This window comes from Bos taurus, chromosome 8, assembly GCF_002263795.3.
Source record: "Bos taurus isolate L1 Dominette 01449 registration number 42190680 breed Hereford chromosome 8, ARS-UCD2.0, whole genome shotgun sequence".
Lineage (NCBI taxonomy): Eukaryota > Metazoa > Chordata > Mammalia > Artiodactyla > Bovidae > Bos > Bos taurus.
This window is the reverse complement of record NC_037335.1, coordinates 69070843-69089071: the sequence shown is the minus strand read 5'-3', so window position 1 is coordinate 69089071 and position 18229 is coordinate 69070843. Positions and strand designations below refer to the sequence as shown.

General features: G+C 50.3%; 1 protein-coding gene across 1 annotated transcript in view; it reads left to right on the top strand.

Annotated features, from left to right (window-relative positions):
- Positions 1 to 18229, top strand: part of GFRA2 (GDNF family receptor alpha 2) — a 107527-nt gene that overhangs the window by 13412 nt on the left and 75886 nt on the right. The window contains exon 3 of the mRNA NM_001015595.3: positions 1246 to 1329. Coding sequence (NP_001015595.3) covers positions 1246 to 1329 — 84 coding nt within the window. The remainder of the gene's footprint in view (positions 1 to 1245; positions 1330 to 18229) is intronic.

The following is an 18229-nucleotide window of genomic DNA, read 5'->3' as shown; positions in this document are numbered from 1 at the left end:
CGGCAGAGAGCCAGTCAGGGGCTAGCCTGTGGGTGACTTTGGGGCCTGGCTGAAGAAGCAGATTCCAAGACCCCCTCCCCCGGAGGCCAGCCCCGGAGGCCGGCCCCTTCCTGCAGGTGGCCCCCTGCAGGGGTGCCACCCCCATGGACTCCTCTTTAGGTGGTGAGCTTGCCTGTGGCTCTGGGCCTCAGGTGGACAGGAAATCAATGTGTGAGGCTGTGGTCATCACCTGTCTCCCCCGCCCCCTCTGCATGCACACACAGTCTGAGTGATTATCCATTGATTTCTTCTCACCATCATGTCCGTCTCGAGGATCTTCCCTTTCCTGCTGAGGTACTGGTGGAGGGGGCAGGAGTCCCGCTGAGGTGGTGCTGGGTCTCCAGGGCAGTCATCCGCCATTTATCTGCTGTCACTCATTCACATCCTCGAGCCTCTGGTGCACCCCAGAGCCTGGGGGAGGGGCAGCAGGTGGAGGGGAAGACAGGTCGGAAGGCATACAGGAATCACCGGTCAGGCCTCCGTCCAGTGGACCTCAGCCAGTCACTCCTGGTGACATGGTGGGAAGCAATGGGGAAATCCTGTCCCCTTAAGCTGGGGTATGGGCTTCCCAGGTGGCTCAGTGGTAAAGAATCTGCCCACCAATGCAGGAGAGGTGGGTTCAATTCCCGGGTTGGGAAGTTCCCCTAGAGAAGGAGACGGCAACCCACTCCAGTATTCTTGTCTGGAGAATCCCATGGTTAGAGGAATCTGGTGGGTTACAGTCCATGGAGTCGCAAAAGAGTCAGACACGACTGAGGATGCATGCACCCAAGTAAGCCTGGGCAGAGCCAGTCTCTTGTGATGGGAGAGGATGTTAGTGTCAGGGCCAGGTAGCTCTAGGTCTGCCATGAGGAGCTGTGTGGTCTCAGGCAGGTTGCTTCACCTCTCTGGGCCACGTCAGAGCCCTCTCCTGTGAAATGAGGAAGTTGTACTAAATGACTGTTGGAGAGTCCTTCGGCTTCAAATCCTGGGATTTGTTTAATACCTGGCCTTCCATGGTGAATATCAGGGTTCCACCTTCCCCTGTGCCTTCTTTCCAGAAGCATATAGAAGTCCTTAGAAGAGGCCGGGGCATGCAGGGAGTCATGAGAGAGCTGTATTGGGCAGTCTGATCTGCTCTGGTTGGAGAGAAATACCTTACCCACATAAAGTGTGCAAAGCTTTGGGCAGGATGTGAGCCTGGTCTGATGCGGTTCTCTCTTCCAGGCGAGGAGTTTTATGAAGCCTCACCTTATGAGCCAGTGACCGCCCGCCTCTCGGACATCTTCAGGCTTGCTTCAATCTTCTCAGGTGAGTGGGCTTGTGCTGGGGCCTTGACAGTTCTGCTCAGGTCCCCTGGGGCTGGCAGATCGAACCTTGTGGCTTGGGTGAGATGTCCTCTCGCCAGTAAGCCCCTGAACACCTCCAAATCTGGGGTCTTCATCTGTAAAGAGAAAACCATGACACCTTCCCCCTTTCTCACCACCACCGAGGTTGTGTGTGGCCTAAAGCATTTATGGGAATGGCCTAGAATGACCTGCCATGCAGGAGGTCTTGAATCTGACATCTGGTATTGCTTTCCCATTTTGTCACTCATCTTGCCTGGCTGGGTCCTTTCCAGCTGTTCTACTTTGGTAAATTTGCTCAGCCTCTCTGTGCCTCAGTTTGCTCTTTGGTGCAGAGGGGAGGGCACCTATCTTGTTGGATGGCCATAGGGTCAGAATGAACCAATGGTTGACCATGGCTGAGCATGTTGCTGGGCTCGTGGGAGCTGTTAGTTGAGGTGGCCTGTGTTCCTGTCACCATCGTCCATTCTGTTCAGAAATTCTTGTCTCCCCTGGGCGTTCTGCTTCTGAAATCCCTCTGAGGAGAGCCTCTGCTTTCTGGCCACTCCTGCCTCAGGCTGCCTAGGGAGTGAGAGGCTCACTTGAGCTCCAGTTTGCTTGCCATGGTCTGTGTGTAGGAGCCCCGTGAGTTTTTTTGGTTCTTTCTTCTTGACCTTGTTCCCTCTGGCTTTTGGGTGACCAATGGGTCTAGGGCAGCCTACCTCTACTTGGGCACTGGGGAGGGCCTTCTGGTCTTGGGAACTCTGTGGAGGCTGGGATGAGCTTTCTGGAGTCACCAGTCGTGCTTAGAGAGGGCCAGGGTGGGCTTTCTCACCGAGACCTGTGAGTGTAGGGCCCCAAATCTCAGGCTTGTGGCACTTTGTGACTGTGAAACATTCTGAAGTTTCTTTTGCTCTAAACCAAGGTTTCTCAATAGCAGCACTGTTGCCATTGACCTGGGTAATCCTCTCTGTGGCAGAAGCTGTCCTGTGTATGGTGTTTAGCAACATCCCTGGCCTCTACTCACTGGATTCCTGGAGCAGCCCCGCAAACTGTGACAACCCAGTGCGTCTCCAGACACTGCCACTTGTCCCCTGAGGGGAACAGTCACTGCCAGTTGAGAATCAGAACTCTAGACTGAAATGAAAGACTCTCTAGCGAGACCCTGGGCCCTTTCCAATGAAGAATTCTCCAGGACAGTATTTCCCAAATTTTTCTTTTTTTTCATTGTTGCCCCTTTAAGGAGAAAAATTAATTCTAAAGAGAGAAATAGTCTCAGTCTGCTGGGCCTGCCATAAAAGAATATCCTAGACTGGATGGCTTAAATGATGGAAGTCTATTATCTCACAGTTCTGGAGGCCAGAAGTCCAGGGTCAAGGTCTGGCAAGTTCGGTTTCTGGAGAGGGCTTGCTTCATGGTTTGCAGACAGCAGCCTTCTCACTGTGTCCTCTCAGGGTAGGGGGTGTAGATGGGTGGGAAGGATGTGGGGGATTGGAGCAGGGAGATACAAAGAAGAGAGGGGGGAGAGAGAGAGAGAAAGAGAAAGAAAGGCCTCTTCCTCTTCTTATGAGGACACTAATCCTATTGGATCATGGCCCCATCCATATGACCTTAATTTAACCTTAATTACCTCCTAAGAGCCTTGTCTTCAAATACAGTCACACTAGGGGGTTTAAGGCTTCAGCATCATGAATTTAGGGTGGGGACACAATTCAGTCCATAGCCAATGCTAAGTAGTAAAATTTTGTCAGATAGGGTTGAGGTTTGGAGGGCCACATGCCACTGTCATATCTCCTTTTTTTTTTTTTTTTGCTTACCCAGGAGCCCATTTTTGCTCCTTTAGGGCTGATACCCTCCTTTTCTGTTGAGAAGGCATGCTCTAAGGGATTAAGAGGTGGTGATACACATGTACCTGGTGGGAGAAATCCTGGGACCCATGCAAAGGGAGGCAGTGGCCAAAGACGGACCATTTGGATGTGCCTTTGGCACTGGTAGTGGCGGGGATGGCGGTGGATGGGATGGTGACTTCACAGATGGTCCCTGCATGGAGTGGCCTGCCCTAGGCTCTCACTCTCACACCCTGCAATGGGGTGATGGCTGAGGTACCCATCTTGTCTCTGTTTATGGCTTTGTGATGACTCTGTGATGAGCCTCGCCCATCTCTCAGGGGCTGAACTGGCTGATGGACTGGCTGAGGCCCCTCCTAGCACAGACATTTGATTCTCACATCTCTTGATTAGTTTTGGATAGAAAACCACCTTGGGCCACTCTTTCGGAGGCAGTGCTTGGGGACTCCAGCAGATTGAGGAGGTAGTTGGCATGTGGATGCTGTGACGGGGAAATCCTAGCAACCTGACCTACCCGTTTCCTACCCCACCCCAAGCTAAGGTGCCACTGTCTGGGCGGGAGCCATTGGATTTACCTCCAGGGAAGAAATGGCTTTGGCTTGCTCCCTGGAGGTTGAAGGTCAGAGGTCTTCACCCGAGCTGGGATCTCCAGTGCTTCCTAGACTGACACTAAGTATCTTCCTGGCAGAAAATCTTTCTGTAATGGATTTGGCATTCTGCAGGACAAGGAGGTTGACAAGACAAATGAGGAGATTGCTGGTCTGCAGCTCACTCAATCAGCATCCTTTACCTGATGCTCAGACATAACTGGGCCCTGCATGACCCTGGATCCCTGGGCTCTGGGGACCACTCCCCACAGTGAGGGCAAGGCTCCCCCTCATTGCGCCTGCTGCCCCTGCTTCACCCAGAGCAGCCCTTGAGTTGGTGCATGGGGTGGCTCTATCTGAGGGAAACCTGGCCACCAAGAAACCAAGCAGACCGTGGTAGGAGGCATGCAGCAGAAAGAAAGCTGAGTGGGGAACTGCGAGCCTGATTCCAGCATAGTCTCTGCCACAGATCAGCTGATGGGCTTGGGCAGGTCACTTCCCTGCTCCAGACCTTATGTCTCTTTTCTGAAAAAGGAAGGTGTGAGCTTAGAGCAGGCTTGACCTCATCAAGGCGCACTGACCACGGTGGTGTTATTTGACATCCATAGGATGGAGTAGAGCAGCTTGGAGCTCAGATGGTCATGGCCGTTGCCTGCCTGCCCAGGAGGCTGAGGGGTCAATATCTGGGCAGGTGTATGACCCACCTGTGGCTCGCTGGCTGGGGAGGCCCAGCCTGGGAGACCTCAGGTCCTGCACTGATGCTTCAGGATGATAAGGCTGCCGCCCAATACGATTGTATGAAGCACTGTCTCCTACCTTTCCACACATTTATATGTGGTCTTAGGCTGCCCCCTCCACCATCTTGATGTGGAAAGGCTGTGGTGAGGGGCAGAACTGGGAATTCTCCAGACTGTAATACTCCCATTTGGAACCCAGGGACTTGGGGGAGGCTGCTCTTGTATCTTTGGGGCTAAGTTGCTACTGTCTCTTTATTGATCTGTTTTCGGCTGTGTGGGGTCCTTGTTCCTCTGCGCGCCCTAGTTGCTCCTCCCCCTCTAGTTGCGGCAAGTGGGGCTACTTTCTAGTTGTGGTGCACAGGCTTCTCAGGGTTGCAAGGGGTGATGCGAACAGTGAGGGAAAGGAAATGCTTCATCTACAAGGGGTGAGGCCATAAAAGTGAGGATGAAGGGCCTGGGCGGGCCAGGCAGTGGCTTCCCTCTCGACTGCTGGGCCATGCCTCAGGGCCAGGGAGAAGCAGCAGGCAGGGGCCTTTATGGGGCTGTCAGTGGGCACTCTTTCTGTGTTACTGGTGAGGCTGGGGGCCTCCACGGCCTTGGGCACCTGATGCAGGTGTTGCCAGATACATGGGTACAGGCGTTGCCAGATACGTGGGTTCAGTTCAGTTCAGTTGCTCAGCTGTGTCCGACTCTTTGCGACTCCATGAACTGCAGCACGCCAGGCCTCCCTGTCCATCACCAACTCCACCCACGTCCACTGAGTCGGTGATGCCATCCAACCATCTTATCCGTGGGTACAGAGTAAATTTATGCAAACTTGTCTTTTCTATAGTTGGAAGGGAACTTAGAGATCATCTAAGCCCACTCCTTACTTGGCAACAAGGGAAACTGCGGCTCCAGGTGCAGGGGTAGTCCACATCAGGATTCAGTCCTGCTTGTCCCCCTGCCCGTCATGTTCCTCAGACTTCTTCCGGTGCTTCAGCTCTAAGCCCTGGTTTCTTCTTACACAATGCTGGACTGATGGCAACACCTACCTGCTCAGGTTTTAAATCCTGTGGACAGAGGACAAGAACAATAAATACAAATATCTGCTATTAAATTTGGGCTTCTCCAGTGGCTCAGCGGTAAAGAGCCCACCTGCCAACGCAGGAAACATAAGCGACGTGGGTTCGATCCTTGAGTCAGGAAGATCCCTGAAGAAGGAAATGGCAAACTGCTCCAGTATTCTTGCCTAGTAAATCCCATGGACAGAGGAGCCTGATGGGTTATAGCCCATCAGATTGCAAAGACTTGAACCCAACTTAGTGACTAAACAACAAAAACGACAACAAAAAATTGAGAAATTGCGTGCAGATTCCTGGCCCAGTACCTGGGATATTGGACTCAAACATGTAGCTTCTTGGCCTGGAGAATTCCATGGACTGTATAGTCCATGGGGTCGCAAAGAGTTGGACACAATTGAGCAACTTTCACTTTCATGCATTGGAGAAGGAAATGGCAGCTCACTCTAGTGTTCTTGCCTGGAGAATCCCAGGGACAGAGGAGCCTAGTGGGCTCCCGTCTATGGGGTCGCACAGAGTCAGACACAACTGAAGCGACTTAGCAGTAGCAGCAGCAGAGCAACTTTCACTTTTTACAACTGACAGTGGGAGTGATTTCTCCAAGGCCATCAGCGGCTCAGGCAAGGTTGTCCTGGAGCCTGTTTATGGGAGATGGTTGCATGGCTTTTGGTGACATGAGGCTCCCTCCCAGCCATGTTCATGCTGGGTGGGGGCTGCAGTGGGAGGTGGCTGGGCGATTTTTAGGGGACAGTGGGTCCCTGGGGCGCCTTCTGGGCCTCTGTGGCCTTAGCTCACTGTGATCAGGTGGGAACACAGGGTGGCTGGTGAGAGGCCTGGCTTGGGCCTTCTGTTAGTGGTTAGAGGAAGAAGTGATGGGTGGTGACAGTGTCAGTTGGCTGTGAGCGTCTGGGGTGGGCTGTCTTGCTTGGATGGAGCCAGGAGAGGCCTGAGGATGTTCTTTTTTTTTTTTTTAAGGAAATTTTTGTTTTATTTTGTTTATTTGAGTGTAGTTGGTTTATAATGTTGTTAGTTTCTGCTGTACAACAGAGTGAGTCACCTATATGTATACACATATCCCCTCCCTTTTGAATCTCCCCTCCCATCGTACCCATCCATGTAGGTCATCACGGAGCACCAAACTGCACTCCTCAGATGTTCTTTTTTTAAAAAAATTAAGTAATTAAATTTTAATTGGAGGATAATTGCTTTACAATACTTTGTTGATTTCTGCCAGACATCAGCATGAATCAGCCATAGGTATAAGTTTGTCTTCTCCCTTCTGAACGTCCCTTCCCACCTCCCTCCCCATCCCACCGCCTCTGGATTGTCACAGAGGACTGGATTTGAGCTCCCTGAGTCATACAGTAAATTTCCACTGGCTATCTAATCTTACATATGGTAATGTATATGTTTCCCCGCTGCTCTCTCAATTTGTCCCGCCCTCTGGTTCCCTCCCTGTGTCCACAAGTCTCTTATCTGTGTCTCCACTGCTGCCCTGCAGTTAGGTTCATCCCTACCATCTTTCTAGATTCCATACATATGCATTAAAATATGATATTTGTCTTTCTCTTTTTGATACTTTATTCTGCGTAATAGGCTATTAGTTCATCCACCTTGTTAGAACTGAGTCAAATGCATTCCTTTTAGTGGCTGAATAATATTCCATTGAGTGTATGTACCACAACTTCTTTATCCATTCATCTGTCAATGGACATTTAGGTAAACAGTGCTGCGATGATCATTGGGGTGCATGCATCTTTTTCAATTATGGTTTTGTCACTCGAGTGTATGTTCCTCGGTTCTTCATCTCATCACAACAAAGATTTGGAGCGACGGACATTAAAGCCCTCAGCGCGTCACACCTCTTGGGTCTTGGACAAACCATGCTACAGCTCTTAGGCAAATCAGTGTTACAGCTCTATTTTATTTAGAAGATAGCAGGAGAGTGAGAGAGAGAGAGAGAAAGAGAGCGTGCACGCACGCGGGAGATAGAGTCCGAGAGAAAGCGCTTTGGCTCCTCCTTTTATATGATTTTTCCTCCACCTGGGCCTGCCCTATGCAAATTGGGCTTAGCCAGGAGTGCTGTTTGTTCTGCCTGAAGTTTTCACTGTGGTCCTCGGACCTTCCTTTGACCTTCCTTGTCTTTTAGCCACCGCCATTTTGGACTCCTTTTCCCTATTCTACCTACTTAACAGTCTCCTTGGGGTTTATACCCAGTAGTGGGATTGTTGGGTTATATGGTAGATTTATTTCTAGTTTTTTAAGGAATTTCCATACTGATCTCTATAGTGGCTGTATCAGTTTGCATTCCCACCAAGAGTGCAGGAGGGTTGCCTTTTCTCTGCACCTCTGGGGTGTTCTAGTTGGAGGCTCCACTGGTCCTTTTTCAGGGGCCTCAGGAGAGGAGGGAACCCTACCCTTGCCAAGAAGCTTTGGAAATGGCCCCTGAGGGACACCACCCTCCCGCTCTGTGCCCTTGTGCTTCGTTCGTATTACAGTGCTTACTCTTGCGTGCTGGGGGCACGAATATGATTGCAGTGTGATTGTTGGGCTCTGTGTCACTGCACGCACGCATCTCTGTGTTTCCCTGGGTGCCTAACACTGGCACTGACACCCATCCACGGAGGATCCTGGACTAGAGGATGGTGGCGGACTAGAGACCTGCTGGTCCTAGTTTGAATCCTAGCTGGACCCTATTCACTGATTGACTACAGGGTGGATCAGTTGACTGAATCTCATTTTCCTCATCTGTAAAATGGAGCCCTGCAAGGATGGGTGGTGACCTCCCCAGAAGGCGGTGGAGCCCAGGAGCACCCTAGGTGGTGGCCACGGGTGATGCTGCCAGGCGCTGGCGGGAGCTAGTGGTTTAGTGTGAGCTCTTAGAGCTGCACCAGGAAGGCTGGCTAAGAGGTCCAGGTGGGTCTGAGGTGCCCCATGTGGGCTGCCTGTCGGGTGGCCCTGAGGTTTAGAGAAGGACTGGGGGCTCCGGAGGGTTTCATGGAAGAGGTGGACCTCGGTGTGATGCAAGCACTACCTGAGATGCTGCTTTGAAGGGAATCAGACTGTGTCCTCACTGGATCGTTGGGGCAGGTGGACACAGCTTAGACACCCACGAGGTGGTTTATGCATGGTGCTAGTGTAGCCCTGAGAGCCCAAGGGAGGCAGCAGTAGGTGGCGCCTGGGGAAATCAGCAAAGTCTTGGAGGAGGGCAGTGGGATCTGAGGGTGACAATCTCAGCAGCATCGTGGCTCAGAGGCTACCCCCACTTCTAGGTCTCGTGGGCTCAGAGGACAGTGACTGGAGACCCTTGTGGCGGGTGGAAGATTGGCCTCTCTGGGGTCTCCTCCCTTGGGACTCTTGCTCAGGAATTCTCTGGGACAGAACTCAGCGTGACTGACTCGGGTTGAGTCCCTGGTGGGGTGGGGCTGAGCTGCCTTTGGGTGAAGGAGTGGCTTAGCCCTGGGCTCCAGAGTCAGTCCCCCGTGAAGGTCACCGGAGTGCATGAGTAGGGACCCGGAGAGTTGGGCTTGGCTCATTTCTGTCGGATGCCCTGGGAGGCTCTCTCCCTTCCCTGGCTCCGCTGAGGGCCCCCTTGCCCCTCCTCCCCTGAAGTTGCTGAGCTGAAGAGACAAGCATGGCCCAGCAGGTCGGCTGGTGCCTCTCAGAGGGAACTCAATCCCAAGGCAGCCCCTGTGAAGAGGCTTTGGGGACTCAGGGCAGGGGATAGTGGGGGGAACTGCAGCCTGTTTCCCTGCCCCCCTGCATGGTGGCTCAGGCGATAAACTGCTTATCCTCAGGTTGTCTGCCTGAGCCGAATGCAGAAGCGTGTTATTTAAATTTCAAAATCACATTCTTCTTCAAACAGCTGTCAGAGTCTCTGAGCATCAGTGAAAATTGGGCCTTAGCTGCGGCTCTGTCACCTCTTCCACCTCCCCTTCCAGGGACAATGTGTCTGGTGGCGAGGAGAGGGTGGAGAGGGTGTGGTGTGGGGAGGGGCTGTGGGGACAGGGAGAAATGGGTGGGGGGGTGACCCGTGACTCTAGCCATGCTGGTTAGCAGTTGGGACTGATGGGAGGAGGCCAGCTTCCCCATCGGGGTGCCAAGCGCTTCCTGTCTTCCGTTTCATTTCCTCTTCTCCCCCGGGCTCCCCCGGCCAGGAGGATTTGCTTGCAGGAGGTGTGAGCAGAGTGCCAGTGGCTTCATGTTTACTTCTCTTTGTGTCCATGAAAGAAAAAAGGAGAGAACAATATTTAACCCAATGAGAGGTTTTTTAAGGATAGAGGCTCAGGTGCTATGGTTGGGGTGAGGTCTTGGTTGGGCAAAGTGTTTCTGGTTCCCTTCAAATAGCATCTTCTAGGGGCACCTACTTGCTTCCCCGTGGGTGGATAGACAGGCTTTGCCGGCAGCGGGGGTGAGGGTGGTTCCGGGCTCACCCTGCACTCTTGGCATGCAGGGCTCGATCCATTCCTCCCCACAACACCCTCTCCACCCCTCACCCCACCCTGGTGCCCCTCATGCTCCTCCTGACTTAGCCAGGAACTGTGCTCCTCTTATTTATCTGGGTAGAAAGCAGGATTTGAGTAACTGTTTTGGGAATGCTCCTCCTAACTATGTCTGTCAGCATGTTCTTTTAACCCCATGGATGTGTAGAGAAAGGAACAGATCTGACTGGGGTCACTTGTGTACATGTGTGTAGTGTGTAGATGGGGAGTATAAGTGTGTGTGGTGAATGCCTGGGTGGTGTGTGTGTGTGTGGTGTGTGTAGGGTGCTGTGTATATGTGTGGTGTGTATATGAGTGGTATGTGTGTGTGTGTGCAGTGTGTAGGGTGGTGTATGTGTGTGGTGTGTGTGTGTGTGTGGGGTGGTGTGTGTGTGTGGGGTGGTGTGTATGTGTGGAGTGGGGTGTGTGTGGGTGGTGCATGGGGTGGTGTGTGTGTATGTAGAGTGATATATGCATGTGGGGTTGTGTTTGTGTGGGACGTGTGTGTGTGTGTGTAGTGTGTGTAGGGTGGTGTGTATATGTGTGGTGTGTGTGTGTAGTGTGTGTAGGGTGGTGTGTATATGTGTGGTGTGTGTGTGTAGTGTGTGTAGGGTGGTGTGTATGTGTGTGGTGTGTGTGTGTGGGGTGGTGTGTATATGTGTGGTGTGTGTGTATGTGTAGTGTGTGTAGGGTGGTGTGTGTGTGTGGTGTGTGTGGAGTGGTGTGCATGTGTGGGGTGGGGTGTGTGGTGTGTGTAGGGTGTGTGGTGTGTGTAATGTGTGTAGTGTGTGTAGGGTGGTGTGTATGTGTGTGGTGTGTATATGTGTGTGTGTGGGGGTGGTGGTGCATGGGGTGGTGTGTGTGTATGTAGAGTGATATATGCGTGTGGGATTGTGTTAGTATGAGTGCGTGTGTATGTGGTGTTGGTGGGGTGGTATGTGTGTGGGGTGGGGGGTGTGTGTGTGTAGTGTGTGTAGGGTGGTGTGTATGTGTGTGGTGTGTATATGTGTGGGGGGTGTGTGTGTGTAGTGTGTGTAGGGTGGTGTGTGTATGTGTAGTATGTTTAGGGTGGTGTGTGCGTGTGTAGTGTGTGTGGGGTGGTGTGTATGTGTGGGGTGGGGTGTGTGGTGTGTGTAGGGTGGTGTGTATGTGTGGGGTGGTGTGTATATGTGTGGTGTGTATATGTGTGGTGTATATGTGTGGTGTGTGTGTGTGTGTAGTGTGTGTGGGGTGGTGTGTATGTGTGGAGTGGGGTGTGTGGGGGGTGGTGCATGGGGTGGTGTGTGTGTATGTAGAGTGATATATGCGTGTGGGGTTGTGTTAGTATGGGTGCGTGTGTGTGTGGTGTTGGTGGGGTGGTATGTTTGTGGGGTGGGTGTGTGTGTGTGTAGTGTGTGTAGGGTGGTGTGTGTGTGTATGGTGTGTGTGTGTGGTGTATGTGTGGGGTGGTGTGTATATGTGTGGTATGTATGTGTGTGGTGTGTGTGTATGTGTAGAGTGGGGTGTGTGGTGTGTGTGTGTAGTGTGTGTAGGGTGGTGTGTATGTGTGGGGTGGTGTGTATATGTGTGGTGTATATGTGTGGTGTGTATGTGTGTGGGGTGGTGTGTATGTGTGGAGTGGGGTGTGTGTGGGGTGGTGCATGTGGTGGTATGTGTATATGTAGAGTGATATGTGCGTGTGGGGTTGTGTTAGTGTGGGGTGCGCACGTGTGTGGTGTTGGGGTGGTATGTGTGTGGGGTGGGGGTGTGTGTGTGTGGTGGTATGTATGTTGGGTGACATATGTGTGTGGGTGGTGTGTAAGTGTTGGGTGATGTGTGTCTATGAGTTCTGGCGGTGGCTCCCTTCTGCACGTGGAGGAGGGGGAGGGGAGGGAGGCAGGGATGGAGAGACTTGAGTGGGAATGTGGGCGATGGTGATCCTTCCCTTGGGGAACAGACATTGCCCTCAGGCCCTTTCTGACCTCTTAGGGAACCCCTGGGAATGGGGGTCAGGGGTGAATACTGAGGGATGTTAAGGGATGGAAGGCCATTCTCCTGATCAACAAAAATGAACAGACTGAAACTTACTGTGAGTTTCGCGGCTTTCTACAGTCAGGAGGTTATGTTGCTGGGCTCTGGACGCTTGGTACCCATACTGCAGAGGCGTGCGTGTGAGTCCATCTCTCACGGAGCATCCCTTGCATGCCATGCCCTGATCCAGTGGACATGACAGAGGAGTCTGTTGCTCTCGTGGAGCTTACATTCGATTAGCTTGAGACTAAGAAAAACCAAATAAGCCAACAAGCAAATTCTCAAAAATAAGTGAGATAGTGATGAATGCTGAGTAAGGATTAAAATACAATGAGGAGCTAATTGTCTTGTGGCTACTCTGGATTGGAAATGCCCAAGTATGATTCCCGGGAAGGATGCTGCCATGGGAAATTCTGGGAGTGGCAGAAGGAACAGCAGGTAAAGGCCCACAGGTGGGGACCCGTGTGGTGGAGGGTGAGACTTCTGGAAGGTGGGCTGGGACAGTGATGATTTGGGAGGTGGGCACAGAGGTGGGCAGGGGCCAACTCCCTGAGATGCCGCAGGCAAGTTAAGGAGTTAAGATTTCCTTTTAAGAGCAATGAGAAACCTTTGAGGATTTCAAATACCAGCGTGGCACAGTATGATTTATGTTTTTGAAAAGGTTCTTCTTGTGCCATGGGAGGGTGGATCGGGGGCAGGGAGAGCCTGTGAGCTGTTGCAGTGGCTCACGTGCTATGACAGAAAAAGAGGAAAAGATGCACAGAGCTGGGATCTACTGGGATCTGATAATTTAGGCTTGAACAACACTGCTACCACCATTTACTAGAATGGAGAAGGTGACGGAAGGAGCAGGTTGGGGCGGGGAGCAGAGATCCAGGGTTCTCTTTCAGCCACGTGGATATTGAGATGCTAGTTAGACCTCCACCTGGAAATGCCAAGTAGGCAGTTGGATGTAAGCCCAGAGTTCTGGGAGAGGTCAGAGTTGATATACAGATTGCGAATTGTTAGCATATAGATGGTACTAACAGCCATGGGATCATGAGGTCACTTAGGGAGAATGTAGACAGGGAGGGAGGCAGGGGCTCTCCATGCAGAGGAGGCTGAAACCAGGGCCAGTGATGAAAAGAGAGCTGAGTCAGGCAGGGAGGCTGAGTGTGGAGGGGCAGCTGCGGGGCAGGGTAGCAGGGACTGGGCAGAAGGGAGGACAGTGAGCTGGGTGTGAGGTCATTCATGAGCGGGGGCAGCAGGGAATGATTGGGTCCACAGATAACAGTGCCAAGGAGGAGTAGGGGGGTGGACTGGTATCAGCAGTCCCGTAGGAGGAGAAATGGCCCAAAAATGGCCCTGAGGAGAAAGCAGGACCCCCCACCACCTCTGGGCTCAGTGGTCAGCTGTCTATAAGCTGCCCCATGGTCGCTTCTTCCAAAACCAGTATGACCAAATGACCACATCACTGATTGATTTTACCAATTTATGGATCTGCCAAAACTTGTTTCTTTTCATTATTATTATTTTACTTTTTCCCCCCCCTTAAATTTATTTTTTGGCCACGCCATTTTGCATATGGGATCTTAGTTCCCCAACCAGGGATTGAACATGTGCCCCTTGCATTGGAAGCTCAGAGAGTCTTACCACTGGACTACAAGGGAAGTCCTTCTTTTCATTATTTTTAAAGCTTTTAGAAATGCACATTTGAACGATTTTCATGGCTTCTGAAGATTTTTTTTTTTTGCAAATGGTCTTCACTGTTGTTTTTTAAGATATATTCAGGTTTTCAGGAATCTAAGCATTGGGAGTTGATGTTGACTTCTTAGAGCAAGAAAGGTATATTTCATAATCAGTAAAAAAAATTTAGCTTATGATTGGTGCTTCTAATCCTACTTTCATTCACCAGAAATAAAAGAAATTGACAAAGAATTAAGGTGAACCACACCAATATGAAATGGCTCAATTTTGGCTTTTAACTGTTACAAACAATTAAAACTGATAGGCTGTTGTGGGAAAAGGTATGAGAATGCTAAAATTCCTAAATATTAAAAAAATTGCACCAAGACTATATTTAAAAGGACAACAAGCATTCAAAAGTGGCTAAAAAGTCCCTTCAAATGTGAAATACTCTAATGAAGTTTTAATTTTTAATTATTAGAAACATAAAATCAAGACTGATAGGCCATTTACAGAAAGAATTCTGACAGCAGTTACAATTTGTCAAAATATAAAATGATATTCAAAAGCAGTTGATTTCTTTTAGAATTGATTTGCCGTGAATTTGTCATTCATCAACTTGACTTTTGGTGGATTGGCCTGTTTCCAAAAATGCAGGTGCCCGGGAGAGTCCTGGTGTGGCCGCATGCTGTGAGGGGCTGAAGGTGAGGGTGAAGTTTCAAGAGAAAATCGAGTGTGATAGGAAGCCTGGACTACGACTGCTGGGGCCTATGTGAGGAGGGTGGGCACCAGAGCTGTGGGGGATGAAGCCTGGGGTCCCACCGGATCTCTGGGCCTTGAATGACAGCCAAGCACTGGCAGGAGTGCATGCTGGGATTGGCCGGTCATCTCCTGGGGAGTTGAGTTGTCTTTTCATGCCGCTTCCTGCTGGGTGATGTGGGGCTCCAGGCCACCAATTCCGGTGGTGTGGGGGCCAGGGGTGAGAAGGATCGCTGAGGTCCTGCTGTCTCAGGCTTCTCAGATAAGCAGAGGGAGCTCTGAAACCCTTCTCTTGCTTACGAATGGGGAGACCGGGGGCCCTTTTGGCTTTTTGTGTGTGATGTGTGAGGCTGGAGAGAGAGGCACATTGGACAGGCCACTTTCAGCAGGGCCGTGTCAAAGCAGAGGGATGGAGGGGAGGGTCTTTCTAGGGAAAATATTCTTTAAAAAAAATTTGGGGGGAATTTCTTGGCAGTCCAGTGGTTAAGACTTTGCTTTTCGATGCAGGGGGTGAAAGTTCAATCCCTGGCTGGGAAGCTAAGATTCCACATGCCTTGGGGCTACAAAACTTAGAGCAGAAGCATTAGTGTAACAAAGTTCAATAAAGACAAAAATAGTCCACAAAAAAATCTTAAAAAAAATTTTATACAGTTTTTAAAGGTTACTTTCCGTTTATAGTTACTGCACAATATTGGCTATATTCCCCGTGTTGTTCAATACATCCTTGAGCCTGCCTGCTACCCGACAGTTTCTACCTCCCACGCCCCCACCCTGTGTTGCCCCTCCCCATGCCACCACTGGTAACCACTAATTTGTTCTCTATATCCGATTCTGCTTCTTTTTGGTCATATTCACTAACTTGTATTTTGTAGGTTGCACATATAAGTGACATCGTACAGTATTTATCTTGTCTGACTTATTTCACTTGAAGAATGCCCTCCGAGCTCATCCATGTTGCGGCAAATGGCAAAATTTCATTCTTTTTTGTAACTGAGTACTATTCCATCTCACACACACACACACAGATGCTTGTGTACTCAGTTGTGTCTGACTCTTTACCACCCCATGGACTATAGTCTGCCAGGCTCCCTCATATATGGGATTTTCCAGGCAAGAATACTGCATTGGGTTCCCATTTCCTTCTCCAATACATACAAATACATACTTATATATATGTATGCATATATGTATATATATATGTGTGTATATATATATACAATGCAGACCTGGGTTCGATCCCTGGGTTGGGAAGATCCTCTGGAGAAAAGAATGGCTACCCACTCCAGTATTCTTGCCTGGAGAATTCCATGGGCCGAGGAGCCCAGTGGGCTACAGTCCATGGGGTTGCAAAGAGCAGGACACGGCTGAGCAACTAACACACACTGGAATATATATATATATACACACACACATACACACACACACACACACACACACATGCCACATCATCTTTATGGCCACTTAGGTTGCTTCCATATCTTGGCAATTGTAAATAATGCTGCAGTGAACATTGGGGTGCATGTATCTCTTCGAATTAGTGTTTTTGCTCTTTTCAAATGTATACCAAGGAGTGGAGTTGCTGGGTCATTTGGTAGCTCTGTTTTTAGGTTTTTGAGAAACCTCTATACTGTTTTCTACAGTGGATGCACCAATTTACATTCCCTCCAACAGCAGGGACCACATTCTTAAACAAGCATTTTTTGCACATGTGCTGTGGGCTGGAAACTGCTGGTGGTATTTGCATCTGCTTTATCCCGTTGTTATCTTTCCCTAGGATGCTGTGAGTGAAAGTCGTGTCCGACTCTTTCCGACTCCATGGACTACACAGTCCATGGAATATTCTAGGCCAGAATACTGGAGTGGGTAGCCTTTCTCTTCTCCAGTCTTCCCAACCCAGGAATCGAACCAGGGTCTCCTTCATGGCAGGCGGATTCTTTACCAACTGAGCTATTAGGGACGACTTCCCTGGTGGCTCAGACGGTAAAACGTCTGCCTACAATGCGAGAGACCCGGCTTTGATCCCTGGGTTGGGAAGATCCTCTGGAGGAGGAAACAGCAACTCACTCCAGTACTCTTGCCTGGAAAATCCCATGGATGGAGGAGTGTGGTAGGCTATAGTCCAGTCCATGAGGTTGCAAAGAGTCGGACGTGACTCAGCCCTTCACTTTGACTTTATCCCGTTGTAGTCTTTAGTGCAGTTCTGTGTGTAGACAAGGTGGGTGTTGTATCCTCATTTTGCAGATGAGCAAAAAGAGGCGGAAAGAGGTTGTATTACCTGTGCACACTTGCTCTGCTAGTCAGTGGCTCACCGGATCCTCCCAACTCCCCAAACACAGCTGGGAGTCCCTGGTCTTTATCACCAGTGCAGCCCCAGGCAGGATGGGCAGGGATGTTTGTGCAGCCTGCAGAGTCAGCCTCAGGCCAAGGGGAAAATTTCCATTTGTTACTTGATTATAATCTCTTGTTCACGCTGGAATGTAAGCTCTAGGAACAGGAGTTTTGCCCGTTACTTCTCCAGCAGTGTTCTGTATGTAGTGGATGCTCAGTACCTGACTGTTGTAAAAGTTAGTGAGTCTTGAGGGAGAACTGGGCAGGGTGGCCCCACAGGGCAAGAAGCATGGAGGTGATGGTCAGGGTGACTGCCACCCGCAGGGAAGGTGGGTTCCTCACATAGAAATTCTTCTCCTTACCCCTTCCTCTGCCCTCCTCACCCTTCCTGCCTTCTATCCAGCCCTGCTGAGAGTTTGTGAAGTCTACATCTCATTGTTGAGTGCCTCTCTGTCCCCCTTGCACACCTTATTATCTGGACTCAGTTGACTGACCTCCTTTTTGAAACTCTTGTCTTGGTTTCCATGGCACCAGTATCTCCTGATTGTCCATCACCTCATGGTCCAATCTCTACTAAATGATGGCTCCTTGAGCTCTGTCCTGACCACGCCTGTCCTCTTCTTTATTTTCATCCTCGTGTAGTTTTATGGCTTTAAATAGCCTTCATTGTCGGTCATGCTCAGTTTTATCGCTAGCTCAGACCTCTCTCCTGAACTCCAGCCTCCATGATCCTCCTGCCTTTCAACCTCACCACGTGGACATCTCATAGGCATCTCAGACATCAGTTGAAAACATTTTGTTCTGCCCCTTTTTCTTTCCTCCAAGTCTTTCCTGTTTCACAAAATGATTCCACCATCCACCTAAGAGTTTTCCTTGATTTCTCTCCTTCTTCCCTTTCAGCATCCAATCCATCCTGTTGGCTTTATCTCTAAGTTATTTGCAGATTGGGCTCATTTTTTGGACATCTTTGCAGTCTTCACTCTTTCTAAGCTGCCACAGTCTTTCACTGGCTACTACAACAGCCTCGAACTGGCCTCCTCTTTAACCCTCACCCCTTCATGGGAACTCTGTCTTCCGTATGTCAGGCAAAGTACTTGAGGTTGGGTGACTCCCATCCTTAAAATACTCTAAGCGCTTTGCATCTTAGAATAAAATCTGAAGTTCTTATGCTGCCCTGCAAATCACGTGTGCCCTCTGCTGACTGCCCCTCTGGCTTCTTCTCCCTCTTACATTTGTTTCATCTACAAAACTCCAGCCATTTCCCCTTCCTTTTGCCTGTAAACACACTGAGCTCAGCCTGCCTCAGGACCTTTGCACATGCTCTTCTTTTGCTTGGGATTTTCTGACTTGGGATTGTTTCCATGTTTCATTCCTGCCCATCATTCTTTCTGAGCTTGGATGTCACCTCCTA